At 38.0% G+C, this 20,028-nt stretch overlaps 1 protein-coding gene across 2 annotated transcripts in view; it reads right to left on the bottom strand.

Annotated features, from left to right (window-relative positions):
- The window catches only part of KCNK2 (potassium two pore domain channel subfamily K member 2), an 86,656-nt gene that overhangs the window by 26,366 nt on the left and 40,262 nt on the right, over positions 1 to 20,028 (bottom strand). For both annotated transcript variants that reach the window (XR_012763085.1, XM_075412993.1), the window contains 2 exons: positions 5,704 to 5,864; positions 2,208 to 2,394 (listed from right to left, as the gene is read on the bottom strand). Coding sequence is in view for 1 of the 2 variants with exons in the window: in XM_075412993.1 (XP_075269108.1) it covers positions 2,208 to 2,394; positions 5,704 to 5,864 (348 nt within the window). In the remaining variant the exon portion in view is untranslated. The remainder of the gene's footprint in view (positions 1 to 2,207; positions 2,395 to 5,703; positions 5,865 to 20,028) is intronic.

The following is a 20,028-nucleotide window of genomic DNA, read 5'->3' as shown; positions in this document are numbered from 1 at the left end:
ATAAAAATCTTGTTAACTTAATCTCTGACAAAATGCATTCCAGTGGCAATGCTAACCTCCCATTTATGATGGAGATGATAGTCATCTAACCCTGTTTTTTTAAGCATCATCTCTGCAAGTACAAATCCAATTCCCATACACTAAGTCAGTAACATGTTACAGTACAAATACAAGTCTTGTGCATGTTACTCTAAAAGAAATAGAAAACATTAACGACATTTTGACATCATGCATTTACAATGAACTTTAAAATAAAAAAATGTGTATGAAGTGAACAATAAAAGGCCATAAGCTATAGAACAGCGTAATTCAAGGACATTCTGTAGAAAGAGAGAGTATTTCCTGGTAAAACTAAAAACCAGACATGATATAGGAACAAATTATGATATGAAGTGCTCTACAAATAGAAAAATCCACAGAAATTTATAATGAGAGTAATGATGAATGTACTCAGTGTTCCAGCTAGAGCCAAGTGGGCCATTTCACATAATGCTTTACAGGACATATAACCAGGACTTTATACACCATTATTTTTATTCCCTGACATACACGTACCCCTCAGGAATGAAAATTTAAAACTCCCAGACTCTTGGCTTGGAAACAGCATGAATTTTTTATTTGGTGCTAGTTAGAATCTGACCAGAATCACAAATTCCTGAAGACAAAGTGGAAATAAGAAAAACAATACAGGAAAGGAAAAAGGAAAAGGAGAAATCAGTGAGACACATTCAAAAGAAATATGGAAACATCAAAAAAAACTATGTAAAAGACCAAATTAATTTCATTTCCCATTTTACAGCCCAGTTCTACAATTTCCAAGAATCTTTGGCAACTTCTCAAGTGGCCTTTGTTTTTTAAACAGCTTGAATAACTTAGTATCTTCAACACTAACTTAATTTCCCCCCATTTTACTGAGATCATTTACAAATATGCCAAACAGTTCAGACACTTCAGAGATCCCTGCAGGACTTCACCAACCTGAAAAACTTTTGCCAGCGACAAGAGCAGTCACATTCCTGCCACCAAGGCAAACTTCAGGCAGGCCTAAAAGTCACTAGGAGGAGCTACTCAGCCTAACACCCTCACCTTGGTGCACCTGGACTCACGCAACAGCCATGGCTGCAGACGGGACACAGGAGGAGCCCACACCACATGGATATCTACTAGAAACACTTCCCTCTAGGCAGAGCAGCTTGCTAGAAGCAGCCCAGCACTGCTGCCCTTCTTGGCTAGCTTTCTCAACTACCTCTGCCTTGCACAGAGTTCAGAGGTGGTAGAGAAGCATCTCATAAAAGAAGGATGATGGTGCTGCATCAGGAGAAGCATGAGATCAGGCCAAAGAAAACAAGTCTTGGACTCAGACCACAAAGCTGTGAATTTCTAATCCTAACTTTAACACATCACTGACTCTGATCAACACACTTTCTCAATATAGGCAACATATACTTACTCAGTCCTATTCTGAGAAGTGGTCTAACACCTTTTCAGGAAACAATGTGATGCAGATAACTGGTCCAAGCTTTTTTTAGCACAGTATGTCAAAGTTATTTGCAACCAATCCAATCCGAGTTAATAGAACCATAAAAGTTGGACAAGTTATCTACAGGTTGTGCTAAACCTTCTCCTTGCATTACAAACCACACACGGACAAATCCACACATAGCAAACAAAAGAAAGCACAGAATCAGGAGACAACAGCAATAGACACATCTCAGTGGCAGAAACAGAATTCTGGAACAACACTTTGAAAGTAAGAGATGCATAAAAAACACTTTGAAAGTAAGAGATGCATAAAAAACCATGTCATATAACTTCACAGGGTGAAACACTTTAAGCAAATCCAGCTGAAAAACATATATTCAGAAGACTAAAATACTATATTAATTCTTGCACTTCACTGAATTAGTAAGCATAAAATATCTACCTAAAAATTAAGTAAAGCATCTCTCTCTAATAGTACAGGAAAAGAAAAAATGGAGTATGCAGAGACAGGCACCATGCGTTTCACCGTCCCACCTCCAGTCTCTAGCCTGCCACATCACCCAAGATGAGGACAGGGCCCCTCATGTGCACTGACACAAGAATGATAAAGGGTAAAATTGGGAGAGATGCACCAGAGATGGGTCTGTCCCAAGATAATACAAAAATGCAGAACATACATCACTGTGCAAAATATTATGAGATAAAGAGTTATGAGGAAATCTTACCTGCAACGTAGTCACCAAATCCAATGGTAGTTAAAGTGATAACCACAAAGTAAATTGCATCTAGTGTGCTCCAGCCTTCTATGTGCTTGAATATAACTGCAGGAAGAGCAACAAACAGCACGCAGCCAAACAGTATGAATATTATTGTTGAAATTATGCGAATCTTTGTCTGACTCACATTCCATTTCTGGAGAGAGAAGGGGAAAGAGAGGAAACCCATCGTTAATAAAATGGCACTGGTGTACATAAGCACCTATCACCCGCAGTGATCTCTACATTGCTCCAGAGGACAGCGCATTATAATTCTCAAATAAACAGGAAAATCAAAGCACTGTTTTATTTTGAAAGGGTTTTCAAGGCAATCTTGACTACCCTAGGAAACATTTGCTAGCAGGAAACGCAGAGCAGGGCTGGACTCTTCATCGCACCCAGGTTTGTGATCTGAGTGGCATGTGTAACATTCGTTAATATTAACAAGCTGACCATGCTAAAGCTTTGAGTAGGGGCTAGACATTTCAGTAAGCCTCAAGTAGTGCTTGCATCTGTGATGTCTCTGCTCTGGTGCATCCACAAATAACCAAATAAAAAAGGTGAATATTAACCATACAGTTCTCTCTAATCAAGTAACTGGGTAAACAGAACCTCAGAAAATAGAGCTGGAAGTGAGAGATCAGCTCTTCCAAAACTGCCCCAGGACAAAAACAACCCAGCTAAGCCACCGCACATACGTTACTTGCCAGGCAATATGTGATCATGCTTCACTGTTCTTGTGATCAGAAAGTTTCCCTGATGCTTAACTTGCATCTCATCTCCTTCAGTTTAAGCCTACTATTTATGGTCTTATACAAGGCAAGCAAAGTAATTGCTACTTTGCTCTTTCCAGCAAACTTTTACAGGTGTTTTATTTCACTCATATGTTTTTTAGACCAAATAAATTAATTTCTTTCAGTCTGTCTTCACCTGTCCATTGTCATTGCTATCCCTTGGCTCCAACCAATTAACCTACATTTCATTAGCTGTTGTACTCAAAACTAGATATAAAAAATAACACAAAATAGAATGGAAGAATCCTTTCTTGTGCTTTGTCTATTTATTTGTTTACAATCCTATTTATGCTTCTAGCTATGATGTGTGCTTTTCCACAGCAGCTTGACATTAACCCGTGTTAACTTATGAGCCCTGAAGTCCTCAGAACCTTACTACAAAATTACACCTAGACAACTGTTTTCTGACATGTTATTGCATATTTTATTATTCCTTCAAAGAATACTTTGAATTTGTCCTGCTTGAATTGAATCCTATATATTCAGACTGGGTCTCAAAATTCTCAAGATCATTTTGAATTCTAATTCTGTCCTCCAACTTCCAGTTCTCCCTGCCTTGAGATAAGCTGTAGATTTAATGAACAAAATCCTTTATCTGTTGTGTAAACTATTAATGAAATTTAACAGTACCAAATCTAGAACAGACCACTGCAAAGTCCCTTTTGACATGCCCTGCTAGTTCGACAATTTTCCTCTTGGTACAGTTTTCCATCCATCCAAAGCATGTTGGTTCAACCTGAACCAACCAAGGGATTGCACAAAACTGAAAACTTTCACAAAAGTAAACCAAAAATAAAGTCAGACTGTTCACAACACATGTTCTCCTGTATTTCAGTTTAGTGCCAACGGAAACTATGTTTTACAGTCAGCGTGACCAAGGTCCAGCTTTTGTAACCCAAATCATAGTAGTAGTTTCAGTTATGGCAATGTGAAATACCCTGCTCTGACCCATCAGCGTCTCCCAGTTCTTCTGGAGATCTAGTAAACAGAATAAAGGAGTGTTCCAGACTGCAACATATAGATAAGTGTTTGCATTCAGATTGACAAAAGGGGACAAGATGCTGCTTTTTATGTTGGCACATTCTTGTTGTAGGGTTATATCCATTACGAAAAAAGGAAAACCATTATCCCTACGAGCAACAGACTAAGAAACACAAAAATTGGGCTCAAATCTTTTGTATTTTTAAGCAAAAAAATAAAATTCAGTGATAAAAAACCATAAACAATAAAATAAAATATTCTTATGAAATGTTCTTGCCTTTCTTAGGCAAATCTCCATAGAAAAGGATATTATTCACTGGTAGCTTGTATGGACTTAAATTGATGTTTCAAAGTCAAAATACCTGCCTTTTCGTAAAAAGCTTCCAAGGTTGTATTTACCTATTGTATAAGGCTACTCCGCACAGCCCCAGTTGGCTTTGCTTCAAAAATAAAGCCATAGCAGACCCTTCCTGTACAGAAAAGATTAGGGCTTGCTGCAAAAAAAGAAATCCTTCTAACACTTGCAGTGCTAATGCAAACAGCTACAAAGTCAGGCTGCTTGCTAAGTATTCACTAGACAGGATATATTCTACATATTAAAAGACAAATGTTATTTCATACATCTTTTGAACATTAGGTAAAAGTTAAACCTACAACATTTTATTAAAGGTTAGTAAAACACCTAAATAATTTTTTATTTAATTAATAATTTTATTTATGCCATTTATTCCATGCTTTAAAAATCTCAGTAATACATTTTTAACAACTGCATTAGTAAAATACAACCTTAATAAACTTTTGTGTGTGTGAAACAGACTAAGTAAATTAAGTTCCTTTGCTAGAATTCAAAGCATTTCATTGTTTAGGACTGGCTATGGCTGAACTTCATCAATAGCTGCACAAGCTTCTAGTCTGTTTGACAGGTCTCTTCCTCTGCTGAAGCTGTGCCACTTCTCATGAACAATTAAAGATTGGTAGCCACAGAAAATGCAGGGTATGAACTTCTAAGTTGTGCTAAGCAGTTCAGCAGAAGAGGCTAAAAATACTTTAAACAGTAGAATGTCCTACAGCCTAGTGAGGGGACCACAAAGAGAAGTCCAGTGTCATGGAAGCACCAACAGGTACCATTTAGGCTGTCCTGCTTCTGTGCATGCCCAAAGCTTTAGTCACCTACAGACCCGTAAATCTGGAAATGTAGATGCCTACAGACTGTAAGCATTTCCTCTGGTGTAATGGCATCCAAGTAGAGATCTTAAGACGTTATTTTAGACTCAGACACCAAAGCTTTCCCATGAATCAACTCCAAGCAGCCGCAAGAATTTCCGTGTTACCCCTACAGCTCCACTCTTCGATCTCTCCGAGTCAGTGATTTCCTACCACAATCTAGATGACAACCTTCAAAGGTAAACATCACAGCAAGCTTAGGAGTATAAGAGCAAAGCAAAAATAAAATGTTTTCTATCTTGTTCCTCTTTCCAGCCATAATTATTGTAGAAAATATTGGGCTTCATCCAATTCTCAATTAACAACACTCAGTAACATGTTCAGACTTTGCAAAGTTCTTCGTACCTTTTGCTAGACATCTGGTTATAATGATGAGCTATACCCTGTTTTTCAGACCTTTCATTTGACTTGGTAACTTCAGAACAACGAGCAGCATGAAGAACAAATGAGGTAGTCAGCATACTCACAACAAAGGTATCTTCTACTTTGGCAATTCCTTTTCCAAAAATTGTCCCTAGTTGATCTCCAACACCAGCCAACAGAAAACCAAACAGAGGAATTCCCAATAAGGCATAGATGATACAGAATATCTTTCCACCTTGTGTGCGTGGGGAGATGTTTCCAAAGCCTAAATTACAAAAAACTTCAGGTGTTTAAGAAGTTACATACATTACATTACACATTTTAAAAGGACAGTTTGCAAACAGGTCCTACTAGGTTAACCATAAGACACAGCAAACATTGTGAAGAATCAGATTAAAATGTAGGTCATATAATCCTCTTTGAGCTGAAATTAAACTTCTGCACAATTTGCCATTTTTTTATATTGTATATATACTGTGGAGAAAAACTCTTCCATTAGAGAAATATTTTTATTATCATTAAATAAATGACAATTTTTTCTCATCTACTACATGTAGTTAAGACTAATTGGTTAAGATACACCTTAGCCTCTGCTACCTGGAAATGTCTATTACTGGACTTGTAATTGGCAGCCTGCGTTACTTGTAAACAAGATACAATTTTCTTCAGATATGCTGTGTTTCAAAGTGAAACAACAGGAAAGAAAGCCACTTGGATGAGAAAAAAAAAGGAATTTCTAGAATAAATGGGACTGCTTAGAGGCTTTGGTTCTTTCAGTGTTCACAGCTCCACCCATTTAAAAGTGGAGATCCTTTTGTCTCCACTGGTTTGTGTAAAAGAGCACCCCAATATGCCTGTGATAGCTTGATTCTACCTGTCCGCTTAAAATGGAGAAAATGGAACACAAAGAGTATAGCCCCCAGCATCTGCAAAACGCCCTCAAGTGCATCTCCCAGGACTGGTATTTTAATGATTCGCCCTAGGTCGCCTAGGCAGAACCCTGCAGACAAGTTTCATGAGCATCAGTCCGCAGTTTTGATTCAAAAATTCTTCTCTTCCGAAGATTCACTCAGTGTTTTGGGGAGCAGTGGGGCAGTTGTAGTAACACCCCAGCATTTGTGACATTGTTTCACCTTTCAGCACAATGTGCACTTTGAAGGAAAAAGAATTCTTTTGTCTGAGGGAAAAGAAAAAAGGCCTTTTGTCAGAAAAAGGCTTATTTTTGATGGAGAAATTAAACAAAAGCCTTTTTAAAAAGTTACCTTTTTGTAGGAAAAAAATAAGAAGCAAAATATTTTAGCAAGTAATTGAGAAACTTGTTTCTCAGTGTCTTAAATATTATAAGAGATACTTTTCATATACACAAAAATCATTCAATGAAAATTTGGTTTTCATATGAAAAAGCTGATAGACAAATTTTATCAGCTCTGTTAAGAACTTTCAATGTCAGTTTTCTTTTTAAAAAAGTTTAATATTTATGCACGATGACTGTAGGCTTCCACAATGCAAAGCACACTTAATAAATAGCTTACCTATTTATCACAATTTTTATTTAACTATGTTGAGCGTGTTGTTTTAACACAATTACAGATTTTCTTTGAGAAACCTATTATCTTAATTTTTGGTTCTGCTTTCAGTAGGTAAGCTACCCCAAAGCTCTGTCAAAACTACTCTTTCCTTACAGTACACAGGAGACAAAGCTGCCCCTCACTCAGCTTCACTAAAAAAAAGTAAAGCACATTGGAAATATATTTTACTCCTAGATATTTTGCCCTAATATCTGTTACCACATAGTAATTGTGCAAAAAATATATGCAACATTGATAGAGTTCGCTTAGATAAAAATAAGTTAAAAGTTCGTATTTTCACCAACTCATGACTAATAAACCCTGTCGAAATAAACAAAGGACAAAATTACAGGAAACATCAATTACTGGTCATGGAGTCCTCCAACTTCGTGAGGTTTCACTGCACTAATATAATAAAAAAAAAAAAGGCTGACTCAGGCAAGTGGAATAAAGTCAAGGTGCCTTTAGTCCAACCTAGTACCCTTCCCTAACCCAGAGCCAGCGCTAAAATTACTGGTTATTAAAATTCAGGAAATTTCAGCTCCACTAAGCTCACTCCGTCCCTTCGTGCACCAAGCAGAAGACACCCTTGAGTTTTAAAATAAAATTAGCTCATCATCAACCAAAAAGGGACAAACAGATCCAAGTTACTCCATTTTCATAACCATGCCTGTTTATGCATCAACAGGAGCTTGAATAGTTGCCAGGGTGTAATTCCTGTGGGGTCTTAATGCAGTTCAGAATCAATGGTCTGGATACACCAGATATATAAAACTCATAATAAGGGATTTGGAAATGGTTCTCCCTTTTTGGTTTAGGAACTGTATTCACTTGCTCTACACAAGCAGCGTCTCTTAATGGTGACAAAATACCAGCCCAGTGAAGCACATGCCAAGCAGGCAGTTTGACTTGATTAGCTTCATAAAGCAAACTGGCATTTTCTGTGCATCCCACAGCTATTACAGAGACAATTGCTGCTGCGGCGTACTTCTCATCTGCTGCTAATCGGTATGAGGACAAGAAGTTCATGTTCAGCTCTATATATTCTCCTCCCTAAATCAGAGTCATGTCTTGCTCAAGAAAAGGCAGGTACCTCACTCCTACACTCAAATTCTTGCTTTTCATACTGAAAAATAACAAATGTTTTTCTTCCATAAATGACAAAGAAGATCTTGTATTATTAATTATACTTAAAAAGAAATCTCTCACATTACCGGATAAAACAAAACTCCAACAGGTAGTTCATTTGTGCAAATGCTCACTGCACATAATACAAACCATGGCGCTCTCATGATAGGATGTGTACTTCAGTGAACTGATCTGCCAAGGGATTTCCATCCCACATTAATCATATTTTCTACAGTGTCATGTTTCATAACAATCTGCTGCTGTATACCACAGCCTACTTTGCGAGTTACACAAATTGTCCTTACATTCTATTCTGTTTCTCCAGTGAAAAGCTAATCCATCATTTATGCAGTGCAAGAGAAAACATATTTATATTTCATATGGTTGATGTAATTCCTGAGGGTTTTGTATCAGAAAAGTATCATTTCTTTCTTTAAGGAAAAAAAACAAAAACAAAAACAAAACGCAGAAGAATGTTGCTAGATAAAACCAAAGGAAAATTTCATTTTGGGTGCTGTACTTGGAGAAGAGCACACAGCCACAGGAATGCCACCACATATCCCTGTGTAACCACACAGCTGCTCTTCACATGCAGGGCAGGGACACCCGGCACCACTGCAGTGGCTCCCTGACACAGTCCTGTCACTTCAGAGTTCCCACTTCTGCTCCAGAGACAAGCATAAAGTCTATATAAAACTGTCTTGCTCACTGAGAAACTTGGGGGAATCAGCCACATCACACCATACTTGTGATCGTGCCCCTGTACTCGACACTGGTGAGGCCACACTTCGAGTACTGTGTTCAGTTTTGGGCCCCTCACTACAAGAAGGACATTGAGGTGCCGGAGCGTGTCCAGAGAAGGGCAACGAGGCTGGTGAGGGGTCTAGAGAACAAGTGTTATGAGGAGCCGCTGAGGGAGCTGGGGCTGTTTAGCTTGGAGAAGAGGAGGCTGAGGGGAGATCTTATTGCTCTCTACAACTACCTGAAAGGAGGTTGCAGTGAGGCAGGTGTTGGTCTCTTCTTCCAAGTAACTAGCAATAGGACGAGAGGCAATGGCCACAAGTTGCATCAGGGGAGGTTTAGATTAGATATTAAGAAAAATTTCTTTACTGAAAGAGTGGTCAGGCATTGGAACAGGCTGCCCAGTGAGACGATTGAGTCCCCATCCCTGGAGGTGTTCAAAAAACATGTAAATGTGGCACTTCAGGATATGGTTTAGTAGGAATGGTGGTGTTTGGCTGACTTGATGATCTTAGAGGTCTTTTCCAACCTATGATTCTATGATTCCCGACCAAGAGTTTAGCCAGAGGCCACGGGGACTGCACACACTGTAATCATGTGGGCAGCCTCAGAACCTCAGTTACTCTTCCACACCTTCAGTGCCATGCAGCTTTTCTCTTCCTCTAGTTCTAAGTAGGTAGTTCCTAGAACCCATTGGTTCTCCATTACAACCAATACACTTTGTTTTGAACATGGAAATGAATACAGCACTTGATTGAAATGTGTTAAATTTATCAGAAAGTTCTCCTCAAAGAGCTTTTAACCAACACTATCTGCAATGAATGGTGCAGAATACAAGATCTAACTTGCAGAATGGGATCAGTTTTACCCAAGATAATGTCAGTACCATTTTCAGACTGTCCTTCCCAGTACAGCCTCCCCACTTCACTTTCAAAACCAGGAGCATAATTTGCCTCCCACTTTCACCAAATCCCTTTCATGTCCTGCTAAACGCTTAACATGCCTTTAATGCCTGAAGAACTTTGTGCATTTAAAATACGTTGTCTCTGACAAGCAGCTGTGGACAAAAAAAAAGCATTTTAGAAGGAGCTTCCAGTAACCCCTGAGTGAATTAAGAATAAAAGACCATTGTAAATACATTGTAACTAATTTCTCCATTCAAAAAAGTAACATATTCCATAGTTGCAGCTCCAAGACCTTCATAGCCACTAAGATTCAAATCAAATCCAAAGAGAACCTCAGTCCCTTTGGTTGGCTAGATATAGAGGCAAGCATATGCTAAATGAAAAGAAAAAACAAAATGAGACTTCATAGGAATTATGTGTTATTTTCATGACATATTTCTTAGATGAAAGTGTCTGTAACTTTTCAACCTGAAATAGATTTGCTATTAAGTAGGAATTAGTAACTTTGATAAGTACAAATGTATTACCCACTTCTGAGCAAAAAAAGTCTGAAGTTTCAATTTCTAGTTGGATTGCCCCCCATGAAAAACAAGAAGTTACATTGCAAATATGGAAAAATTTGAAATGCTAGAGAATCTCACAAAATTGACAAGACACTTTTTTCAAATGAGAAGCAAAACTGTCTTTGCATTCCAGCCTTCATAAAGAGGAAGACTGGCAAGTAATTTAAAAATAAAAATATCTAATTCCTATTTTAAGTAAAGGATTCCTTTGCTTTCTAGTTAACCAGTACCTCAGTCTTTCAGAAAGGTCTTTTAGATCCACATTTTTGAAGTGGAGTTAAAAGAATAGAGACGCCAAATGAATATATTTTCACAGAAAATTCCTAGACAAAGGAGGGCATCTACTGAAACTAGACGGCTGCAATTAAGTATTTCTCATGTGAGATATTATAGGTGCTTTTGAGAGTTCTAGGACTAGATTTTACTTGCAAAATTGACTGGAAAAGAGCATCATCACTTATGATTCATTTATATCAAATAGCTCAAGTGGGATTGAAAGGTCTGGGGAAGGTTTGAAACATTCTCTTTCCAAACAGGAAAATGTAAATTTAAATACCAGTAAATGTTTTCTCACTGTTTTTGACATACCTCACATTACACAAGACATCATTCATCAGGTAGCAAACAAAGTGAAAATTATACCGAAATAATGTCATATATTTTGAGATATGAGAAACTACTCTCAGCTGTAGGTTTGGATATGTGGGCAATTGATGAAACAATTCAATACTGAAAGATAAACAACTTGGTGAACACGCACACCCTTAATTACACAAAAGTGGATTACAGAAACTTGATACTGAGAAGACTGCATAGACTCAGAGGAAAGGCTGAGCTCCTCGCTGAGGAACCCCGGGAGGCCGGAGACAGGTGAACCAGCTGCCCGGCCCTCGCCTTCAGCCACCAGACACTGTGTGCCGTTGTCAGTGGTATCGCCGCAGGTTCACATCCGCCCTGACCGTGCAGCTCAATTACAGTGATTACCTTGTTTCAAAGGGCATATGTGTGTTCGATACTGAATGTCAAGTTGATTTTAAGAGATCAAGAGATGCTTTTTCTAGGCCCTGAGGAGCTATCTGACGGAATCTTTATGAAAGGCACCTCACTGAATTTCTAGTAGCCAAGATGCTTTTTTCTCTTTGGATTGCCATTTGGGCTCAGGAGGTAAGCATTTATATACATGCCTGTCCATCAGTTCCAAGGCAAAGATATGAACTTATTTATAGGTAAATAAGATATCCCTTTTAGCATAAATAACAGTCTGGACATAATCATTAAACAAAAAGGCAGTATATGTACCCGTAATGGCTATGTGGAGATCTCTGCATACACGGCAGAAATACTAAAACTTGCATGTTCTTGTTCACTGTGTGGAAACATCTGCATTTTTACACTGATCTTAGTTTATTTCCTCTTCTTAACTGTCCTACACTCCACAGTTGGATATACTTGCATATACTCATGCCATACACATACATTTACAAATAAATACTTCATGGAATTTTATGGTGTTGGTTAGCAATAGGGCATTTTCAGTCTTTTGTGCGAGTCTCATCCCAACATTGTTAAGTACCTAGAAAATTCCTGTTCCCATTTTTACATAGGTAACTGAAACAGAGGGAAGGAAAGTCCAAAATTCTCTATATCATTTAGGTCCATAACTCACACCAAATCTGTGGCTGAAGACTATGCAATCACATTACATTGACCCTTAACTAGGGAAAGTTTGGCATCTAAAGCCTTCAAAGAACCTCAGTCAAGCTTGATCAAGGCCACACAGAAATCCTTTGTGAATACTTACAAAAATCTATGGTCTCCCCTTCTGTCAGGAGACGTACTCCTGCACATATGCATGCACATATATTCCTGAACACAGTGCAAGAGAATTTGCAGCTGAACAAGGACAAAGTCTATTTGTAAATCTGAATACTTGCATGAATTGAATACGAATACCCTTGCAGTGAAAGCACACTACTTCTGTGTTACATATCTACATGAATTCTTTCACACATGCACATACTGTGACTATATCTTATACCCATTGTTCACAAGCTGTTGCCTGTGCATCCAGTTATGGGCATGTAGCTCATGGTGCTCCTCCAAGTTAATTCTTCAATTTAAAAGTTAGATATTTTTCTGTACATGTAATTGATCAAATTACTGCATGAATCTTGCTGAAGTGCCCTGTGCAATAGCAAAGAGGTGAAGGTACCTCTGTTTTAAACTGCACTCTGCTGTGAATGTGAAAATGTCTGCTTTACAGAAGTTACGTGTAATTTCTGTGCTAGTCATTATAGTTTCTAGAAGCCAATTCTCTTACTAGTTTTAGTCAGCGATTTGGGAATGATGTTGTCACAAAGCACTGCGGTTTACTTAACATCATTGCTCAGCACAGCACTCCCTTTGGTATTATCTGGATTCCAACATACAGAATTCTGATTTTTAGCACTAATCTATAATTCTGTGTCACAAAAGTGTGAATATATTGTCTTGAAGGTTATAATGTTTTGGCTCAGGCCTGAAAAAAACAACATTTTATTAATAAAAAAAACCCTCTCAAACACCATAAGGTATAACTTTTCTTTTTCAACTATGAATAATAACAGGAAAACCTAGACTGACATTAATAAAATGTGTAATATTCAAGAATTGACAAGACAGAGGCTGATCTCCTTTCAGTGGTTTCTTTTCATCTATGTTCTGTGGGAGCAGTAATCAAATCAATAAAACTTCTTTTAAAAGAAAAGGCTATAAATATTCATAGAAACTAAGTTTCCTTCAAGTCAAAGTACAGTGCCAGACAGGTGAAGGAGCATTGTAAGTCTCTGTATGGATACAGAAGCTGTTGCAGTATTCACTAACTCATTCGGTTGCTAAGGCAATTTCTCAAGGATCTGGGTAATAATTGTTAAAAGGCTTTTAAAAGCTTAAACATCAATTCAGAAATCTCTGCCTCCCAGTACAGGTTCTTAATTTCATTCAGCTATCACTTTGTCCAGTGAAGAGTATCTACTCATCAGTAGAAGGAGTTCTGTCCCTTTTTCAATTATTTATTTTTTTATTATTGCTTGCATTCATTTTACCTCTAATTCTTATTCTGACAAAATTGAGTCACCTCCAAAACCCAAAAACTCCCACTTGCTTTTTTCAGTTAAGTGGGATTTCCCCATGGGAGCAAGATGCTTGGCTAGCACATCTAGCAAAAGCATAATGTACTTTAAAGTAAAAAGTTCATAGTTCATAATATCATGAAACTTTTACTACCCGTGTATTGTTATCAAGTTTAAACATGTATCAAATGTGACAGTGACACTTATTCTGCAACGTCATGAACAATATCAATGTGTAGATAAAATACATTCATATAGGTGATCCACAGAAAAACAAGAATTGTGAATTTTAGACATACTGACAAAGTCTATGAATAATTTTTGACACTGCTACTTTAATGGAGATCTGAAATATTTTTTTATAGAGTTTGGGGGCTTTCTTTTGATACCTTTCCTTTTTGTTGCCTATAAGTAATTGAAGAAACAGGTTTAGGGTTTTATTTACATGTAAAGCACTATTTGGTGCTGGGTAACGCAAGCTCTTGCTGGCATTTCCATCCCAATTACAATGCAATCCACATGCTTTCCAGTGGAGTTAAACTATACCCTGCCTGTACGCATTTCTGTCTTCTCCGCAACTAATAAGACGTAGCAACAGTGTTAGCAAATTAAGGACTATGGCAGACTAACAGCAACAAATTAGACATGAACAGCTAAAATTTGTCAAGTCTCCAGCACGTGCCCTTTCTCTGTGAAACATGTTCTGTGCCAGTACAGGTATTCTGTAAACGCACCATGATTTCAGTGAAGTCGCAGATTTAAAACAAGAACTAAAAATCCCATAATCCTATCATCAGCAGACTTGGATCTCAGATCCCATTAAGCTGATACAACTGGCCAAAATGAACACCGGTACTTTGACCTATTAGGTAAGCTACAATTTTCTTTGTGGCTTCAAACTTTTCTTCATGCACCCTATTTCACCTTGAGAGACCTTTCACCAGGTCAATGTTCAAAAATGCAAATATTTTGCCTCATTATTTTTTTTTTCAGTATGTCCTATATCTATTATCTATTCTTGCTTATAAGCTATATGTAGACAGTCCATATATCCAGATGACTTATCCTGAATCAGAGAAAGAAGAAGAGAGCGCGCATTCCAGGGGAGATGGGAGGCAAGGAGACTGCCAGGAAAGAGAACCTCCTTCTTTGTACATATTTATCTAACTACACAATTGCTTAACCTTACTAAGCCAGGTAGGAAGGAGAGCTCTTCAAGAGAATATATGTACACACACACATTATTTTGCACATAATGTCAAATAGCTCAGTATTTTATTGCTCAAAAAATGCCTATTGATGCAGTTAAGACTAACATATCAGCATATTAAGAAATACAATTTCCTGAAAAGATTTAACGTTAAGAAAAAGAAAGAACACCAGAAAGTTTCTAAAAGAAAAAGCTCTAAAGGCCTTTATTCATATTATCATCTTTAAAAAGAGAGAGATTTTTTTCTTCAATGAGGATCACCATCAAGTATCTAAAGCTGTAAGGTCATTCTCCTATTTCTTATTTTTCTTTTTTTTTTTTTTCCTGGAGCAATCTTCACAATTAGGACTAACATGGAAACTTAAAAACAGAAAAAACAAACCGCCATGCATAAATAACTTATACTGACTTCACATTTTGGCTTCTAGCTACTTATGCCTTATATTGTTGATCCAGCAAAGCAAGTAACATGTTTAACTTTAAAAATGTTTGCATTTATTCATGTAACACTTAAATACCTGAAAGTATACTCATTCTGTCAGCATATACACCTGCAAAGATGAACAAACATATATACTTTGTCAAATGAAATTAACAGATTTTCAACTGATTTTCAACACTGTCATGATGTGGCAGAAATCAATCCTGGAAATCACGCTGCCACCAGCTCTTTAATTTCCCAGAATTTCATACTGTATATCAAAAATCTTTTGTTACAATGTCATTATCCAAGCAATTGAAGAAAGTGCAATTACAAGACTGCAAAAATATTTAAAATCCTTCAAGGGATATCATAGTTTTCAATTTTTAGTGACTTAAAACTACGCAAGTGTGTGGTTTTTTCTTCTGCAGTGAGAGTGCTTCAGCAGAAGGCAGTGGAAGATGAGCAGTCTGTGGCTCACCAGCATCCTACCAACCTTCTACAAGACCATGCCTTCACCCAAGCCACTTGGAGAGCTATGACACCATAGATTCTCACTTGATTCTTTGGCAAAAAGAGAAGTCTAAATATGGGGATCTACAGAAAAGAATACAAATAAGTTTCTCAGAAGAGTTTATGGTTCTAACCAAAAGTTCCTTAAAGGCAGTGCAAAATAAATTCCAAAGTTTGTGCTTTAACCCCGCTGAAACATTTTGTATTTAGATGCCTGGCTTGCTTTTGAAAGAGGCTGGTGTGATTCATGGTAGACAGGAATTTCAGCAAGTAGTAAAATCATGAGCAATCACTTTCTTCACACCTTTTAAATAGATAGACTATTTTTCTTTTACAAAGAGGAATCTTTCAGAAATCTCTGATCACCTCACCTGCACATAGGAAAATAATTCGAAATGGGACAGAATACTTCACGAAACAGACAATAAGGCTTTCAGCTGAAGGTCTTAAGTTTATATAATCTTGCATTTCAGTTCACAGGGGGGAAAGAAACACTAAAATAGATATATATATAAAAATTAACCACGTGTAAAGATACTTCTCAAACATTATTTCACTTCTTCCCCTACCCTCCAAAGCCCTGAGCTGGAATATGAATAGGTAAGTTAGTGTAGACTAAGCCATCTGACTCTATAAACACAGCTCTGAGTCTTGGTTGGGCTATGGGATCTGTATAGTCTCCTGAAATCAGGTGTGAAATACAGCCTCAGTTAGATCAAGCACACCAACAAAGAGAATAAATGATTTATTAAGCAAAGGGAAAAAATCAAAAGGAAAATAACCTCAGAATCTGACATCTAAAACGCTCAGATCATCAGCTCAAACAGATAATGCTCCTCTCCCTCATGCCTGTGAGGCACAAGACATGACCTGCCTCTTCCCTGGCCTTCCCAAATGGCCTCCAGGTATTCCCCAACCTTAGGTCCTTGTGGAGACTACCAGCCTGCTGTCCTATTTAAATCTAAACTACTTGAGGGCATTTCACACTCTGCAGAGTTAAGCCCTTTGTTCCTCCATCCTTTAGTGTCTGACAGCCCACATGAAAGCAAACAATGACTCAGGAAAGATCCCAGAAGCAAACCACCACCAAACAGTAAAACAGAGTCAGAAAAGGAAAGAGCATCACCTTTAGGGAGTGGATATTGGCATCTTTCAGTATAAAAGTTTTAGTTTTAATGGATGCAGGTATGATCTAGTTCCTACTCTGAACAAGCATCTTCACCTGTATGCCAGTTTTAAAACACAGAAGCATCAATTTACTTTTTTCTCTGTCTCTCCTTAATCACAGAATCACAGAATGGTAGGGGTTGGAAGGGACCTCTGTGGGTTGTCTAGTCCAACCCCCCTGCCGAAGCAGGGTCAACTACAGCAGGCTGCACAGGACCTTGTCCAGGCGGGTCTTGAATATCTCCACAGAAGGAGAATCCACAACCTCCCTGGGCAGCCTGTTCCAGTGCTCCGTCACCCTCAGAGGGAAGAAGTTCTTCCTCATGTTCAGACGGAACTTCCTCTGCTTCAGTTTGTGCCCCTTGCCCCTTGTCCTGTCACTGGGCACCACTCAAAAGACTCTAGCCCTGTCCTCTTGACACCCACCCTTAAGATATTTATAAGCATTTATAAGGTCCCCTCTCACCCTTCTCTTCTTCAGGCTGAACAAGCCCAGCTCCTTCAGCCTTTCCTCACAGGAGAGATGTTCCAGTCCCCTCACCATCCTCGTAGCCCTCCGCTGGACTCTCTCCAGTAGCTCCTCATCTTTCTTGAAGTGGGGAGCCCAGAACTGGACAGAGTACTCCAGATGGGGCCTCACTAGGGCAGTGTAGAGGGGAAGGAGAACCTCCCTCGACCTGCTGGCCACAATCCTCCTAATGCATCTCAGGATCCCCTTAGCTTTCTTGGCAGCCAGGGCACACTGCTGGCTCATGGTCAACCTGTCGTCCACCAGCACTCTCAGGTCCCTCTCCGCAGAGCTGCTCTCCAGCAGGTCCGCCCTAAGCCTGTACTGATGCATGGGGTTGTTCCTCCCCAGGTGCAGGACTCTGCACTTGCGCTTGTTGAACCTCATCAGGTTCCTCTCTGCCCAACTTTCCAGCCTGTCCAGGTCTCGCTGAATGGCAGCACAGCCTTCAGGTGTATCTACCACTCCTCCCAGTTTTGTGTCGTCAGCAAACTTACTGAGGGTACATTCTAACTCTTCATCCAGGTCATTGATGAAGAAGTTAAACAAGACTGTTAAGTGTCAGCACATCTTGTGACAGGTCCCTTTTCAAAAGCACAATATCTCTTTGAACTGAAAGACATGGAAAACTTCTTCCTGAATAAAATAATATTGTTTCTCTTCCCCCAAAACCTGAAAGCATATAAAGATATGGACAGCATAGGAGTTATGCAAGCTAAGGACAGTAAACCTTAACGGCTTTTAAATAGGACTATTCCTGGTATGAGAAGAGGACAGTTACATTAATTAAAGTATATCCTGTGCCTTTATTCAACCTTAAAAATTAAAAGAGCAAGAAGGAGGTAAGAAGAGTAATATTCTTAATAGTATTTTAGCAGATAGCATATATTTATATTAATATTTCTATTGTTATTATAGCATTCTGAAATGCATTGTAGAAAAGAATATGTGATAATTAGCCTTATTAAAGGTCAATACTACTCTATTACTACCAGGAATAAGTAAATAGTAGCTCGGACTCATCCTTAATTACAGGGAAAGTTTCACCAATGTTTTAGCTGCTGTGAATTCCACATTCGTGACTCCAGCTTGAAACAGCAAGTATGCATGGAGTTCAAAATTCCCTAGGCTACATTTCAGGAAAAAATTCTGTATAGATAAAGAAATCTGCACTCATTTTCTTTCAATGTATTTTGCCCGTTCTCACAGAAAAATAGTATTTGCCAGAAAATATTTAGAAGTTTTTTTACAAATATTCTGCAGCGGTATTCATAAACTGTCTTTGAAAATCTGAACTGGTGTTAAGTTTAAGCACGCTTCTATTCCCTTAGGCTTTTAAGACATTTATGACATTTATATATATAGCTTTTGTTCACACAAATATTTATTAAGTCGTTCATAAGCATTTCCATCCTGAACAGGTATTTGTGCTTATTTCACATCCCATCCTGACGGGACAATGTGAAAACCCAGGCATTAAGAGTCTAGGTTAATACAGGAATATTACTCATCATACTTTTATCTATCCCCTCCAAAGTTTTCTGGTTTTATTTAGGAATATATGATCCTTAAAACCACACCAATATAATGAAGACTGTCTGTTGAAGAATCTATAAGCAGCCAAATGCTGCAAATCAGTTTCTTCAAAATTTTTGGCAAATAGTAATAGCTAATTTTGCAGAAGCCTGTATAACAATCACAGAGAAAACAAAGCACAAAAAAATACTTTCCCAATCCACATTACTTTCTTTACATTCCTCTTGAACAAGGAAATTGGAGTAGCTAGTTTGTGTCCAAATATGTAAACAAAATTGTCTCCCGTTTAATTTGTGTGGAAATATCATAGAAAGATTACTACTCAAAACGTTTTGTAACTCCAGCTGCTCTTGCTTACAGGATCCCATTTTCATCAAGCAACCAGAATGGAACCTCACTGGGATGATAACTGGGAACACAGTGAATGTTTTAAAAAAATCCCACTCAAAGCTTAAATTAATTTGTTTATGCTAAAATTTTCTGATTCTACTGGACACTATTTATTCAAAAGAACACCATAATCTTCTGATTGTAACAAATAATTTTGCAGTGAGTAAGCAAGCTACCATAAACTGAAGCCAAATGATTTTTAGCTTGCTTGAACCATGACTTCTTTTCTGGGATCAGAAATACTTGTAAGAGCAATCTGTGTCAGCTTGGTATCTCACAGCTTCATCTGTCAGCACAAGAAGTGAAACAAATTGATTGTTGCCATTTTGTTTTTTCAGCATAGCTCTGTGACTTTCGGTAGAAAAAGAACCATTGAATGAATTCTTTATGTTTACACACAAACAGATGAAAGCTAAATTATTGTATGTCTGTTCATATTCCAAAGACTCAGTGGGATTCATTAGCGTAAGTATTTTGACTCCCTTCTTTAAGTGATCATGTACAAATGTTACTATATTTATCATCTGTCATTTTAATTTTTTCTACACCAAAACAATATCTTTAGGCTCTCAACTGGCTACTAAGATATTGATGAAATCCCTACTGCATCCCAGGTGTGAAAGTTGAGTCAAAAGATCTTATGCACCACGTATAATTTTTTTCCCCAAA

Source organism: Opisthocomus hoazin, chromosome 2, assembly GCF_030867145.1.
Source record: "Opisthocomus hoazin isolate bOpiHoa1 chromosome 2, bOpiHoa1.hap1, whole genome shotgun sequence".
NCBI classification, from domain to species: domain Eukaryota; kingdom Metazoa; phylum Chordata; class Aves; order Opisthocomiformes; family Opisthocomidae; genus Opisthocomus; species Opisthocomus hoazin.
Note: the sequence above shows the minus strand (reverse complement) of the source record. Positions and strands in the feature narration are given on the sequence as shown.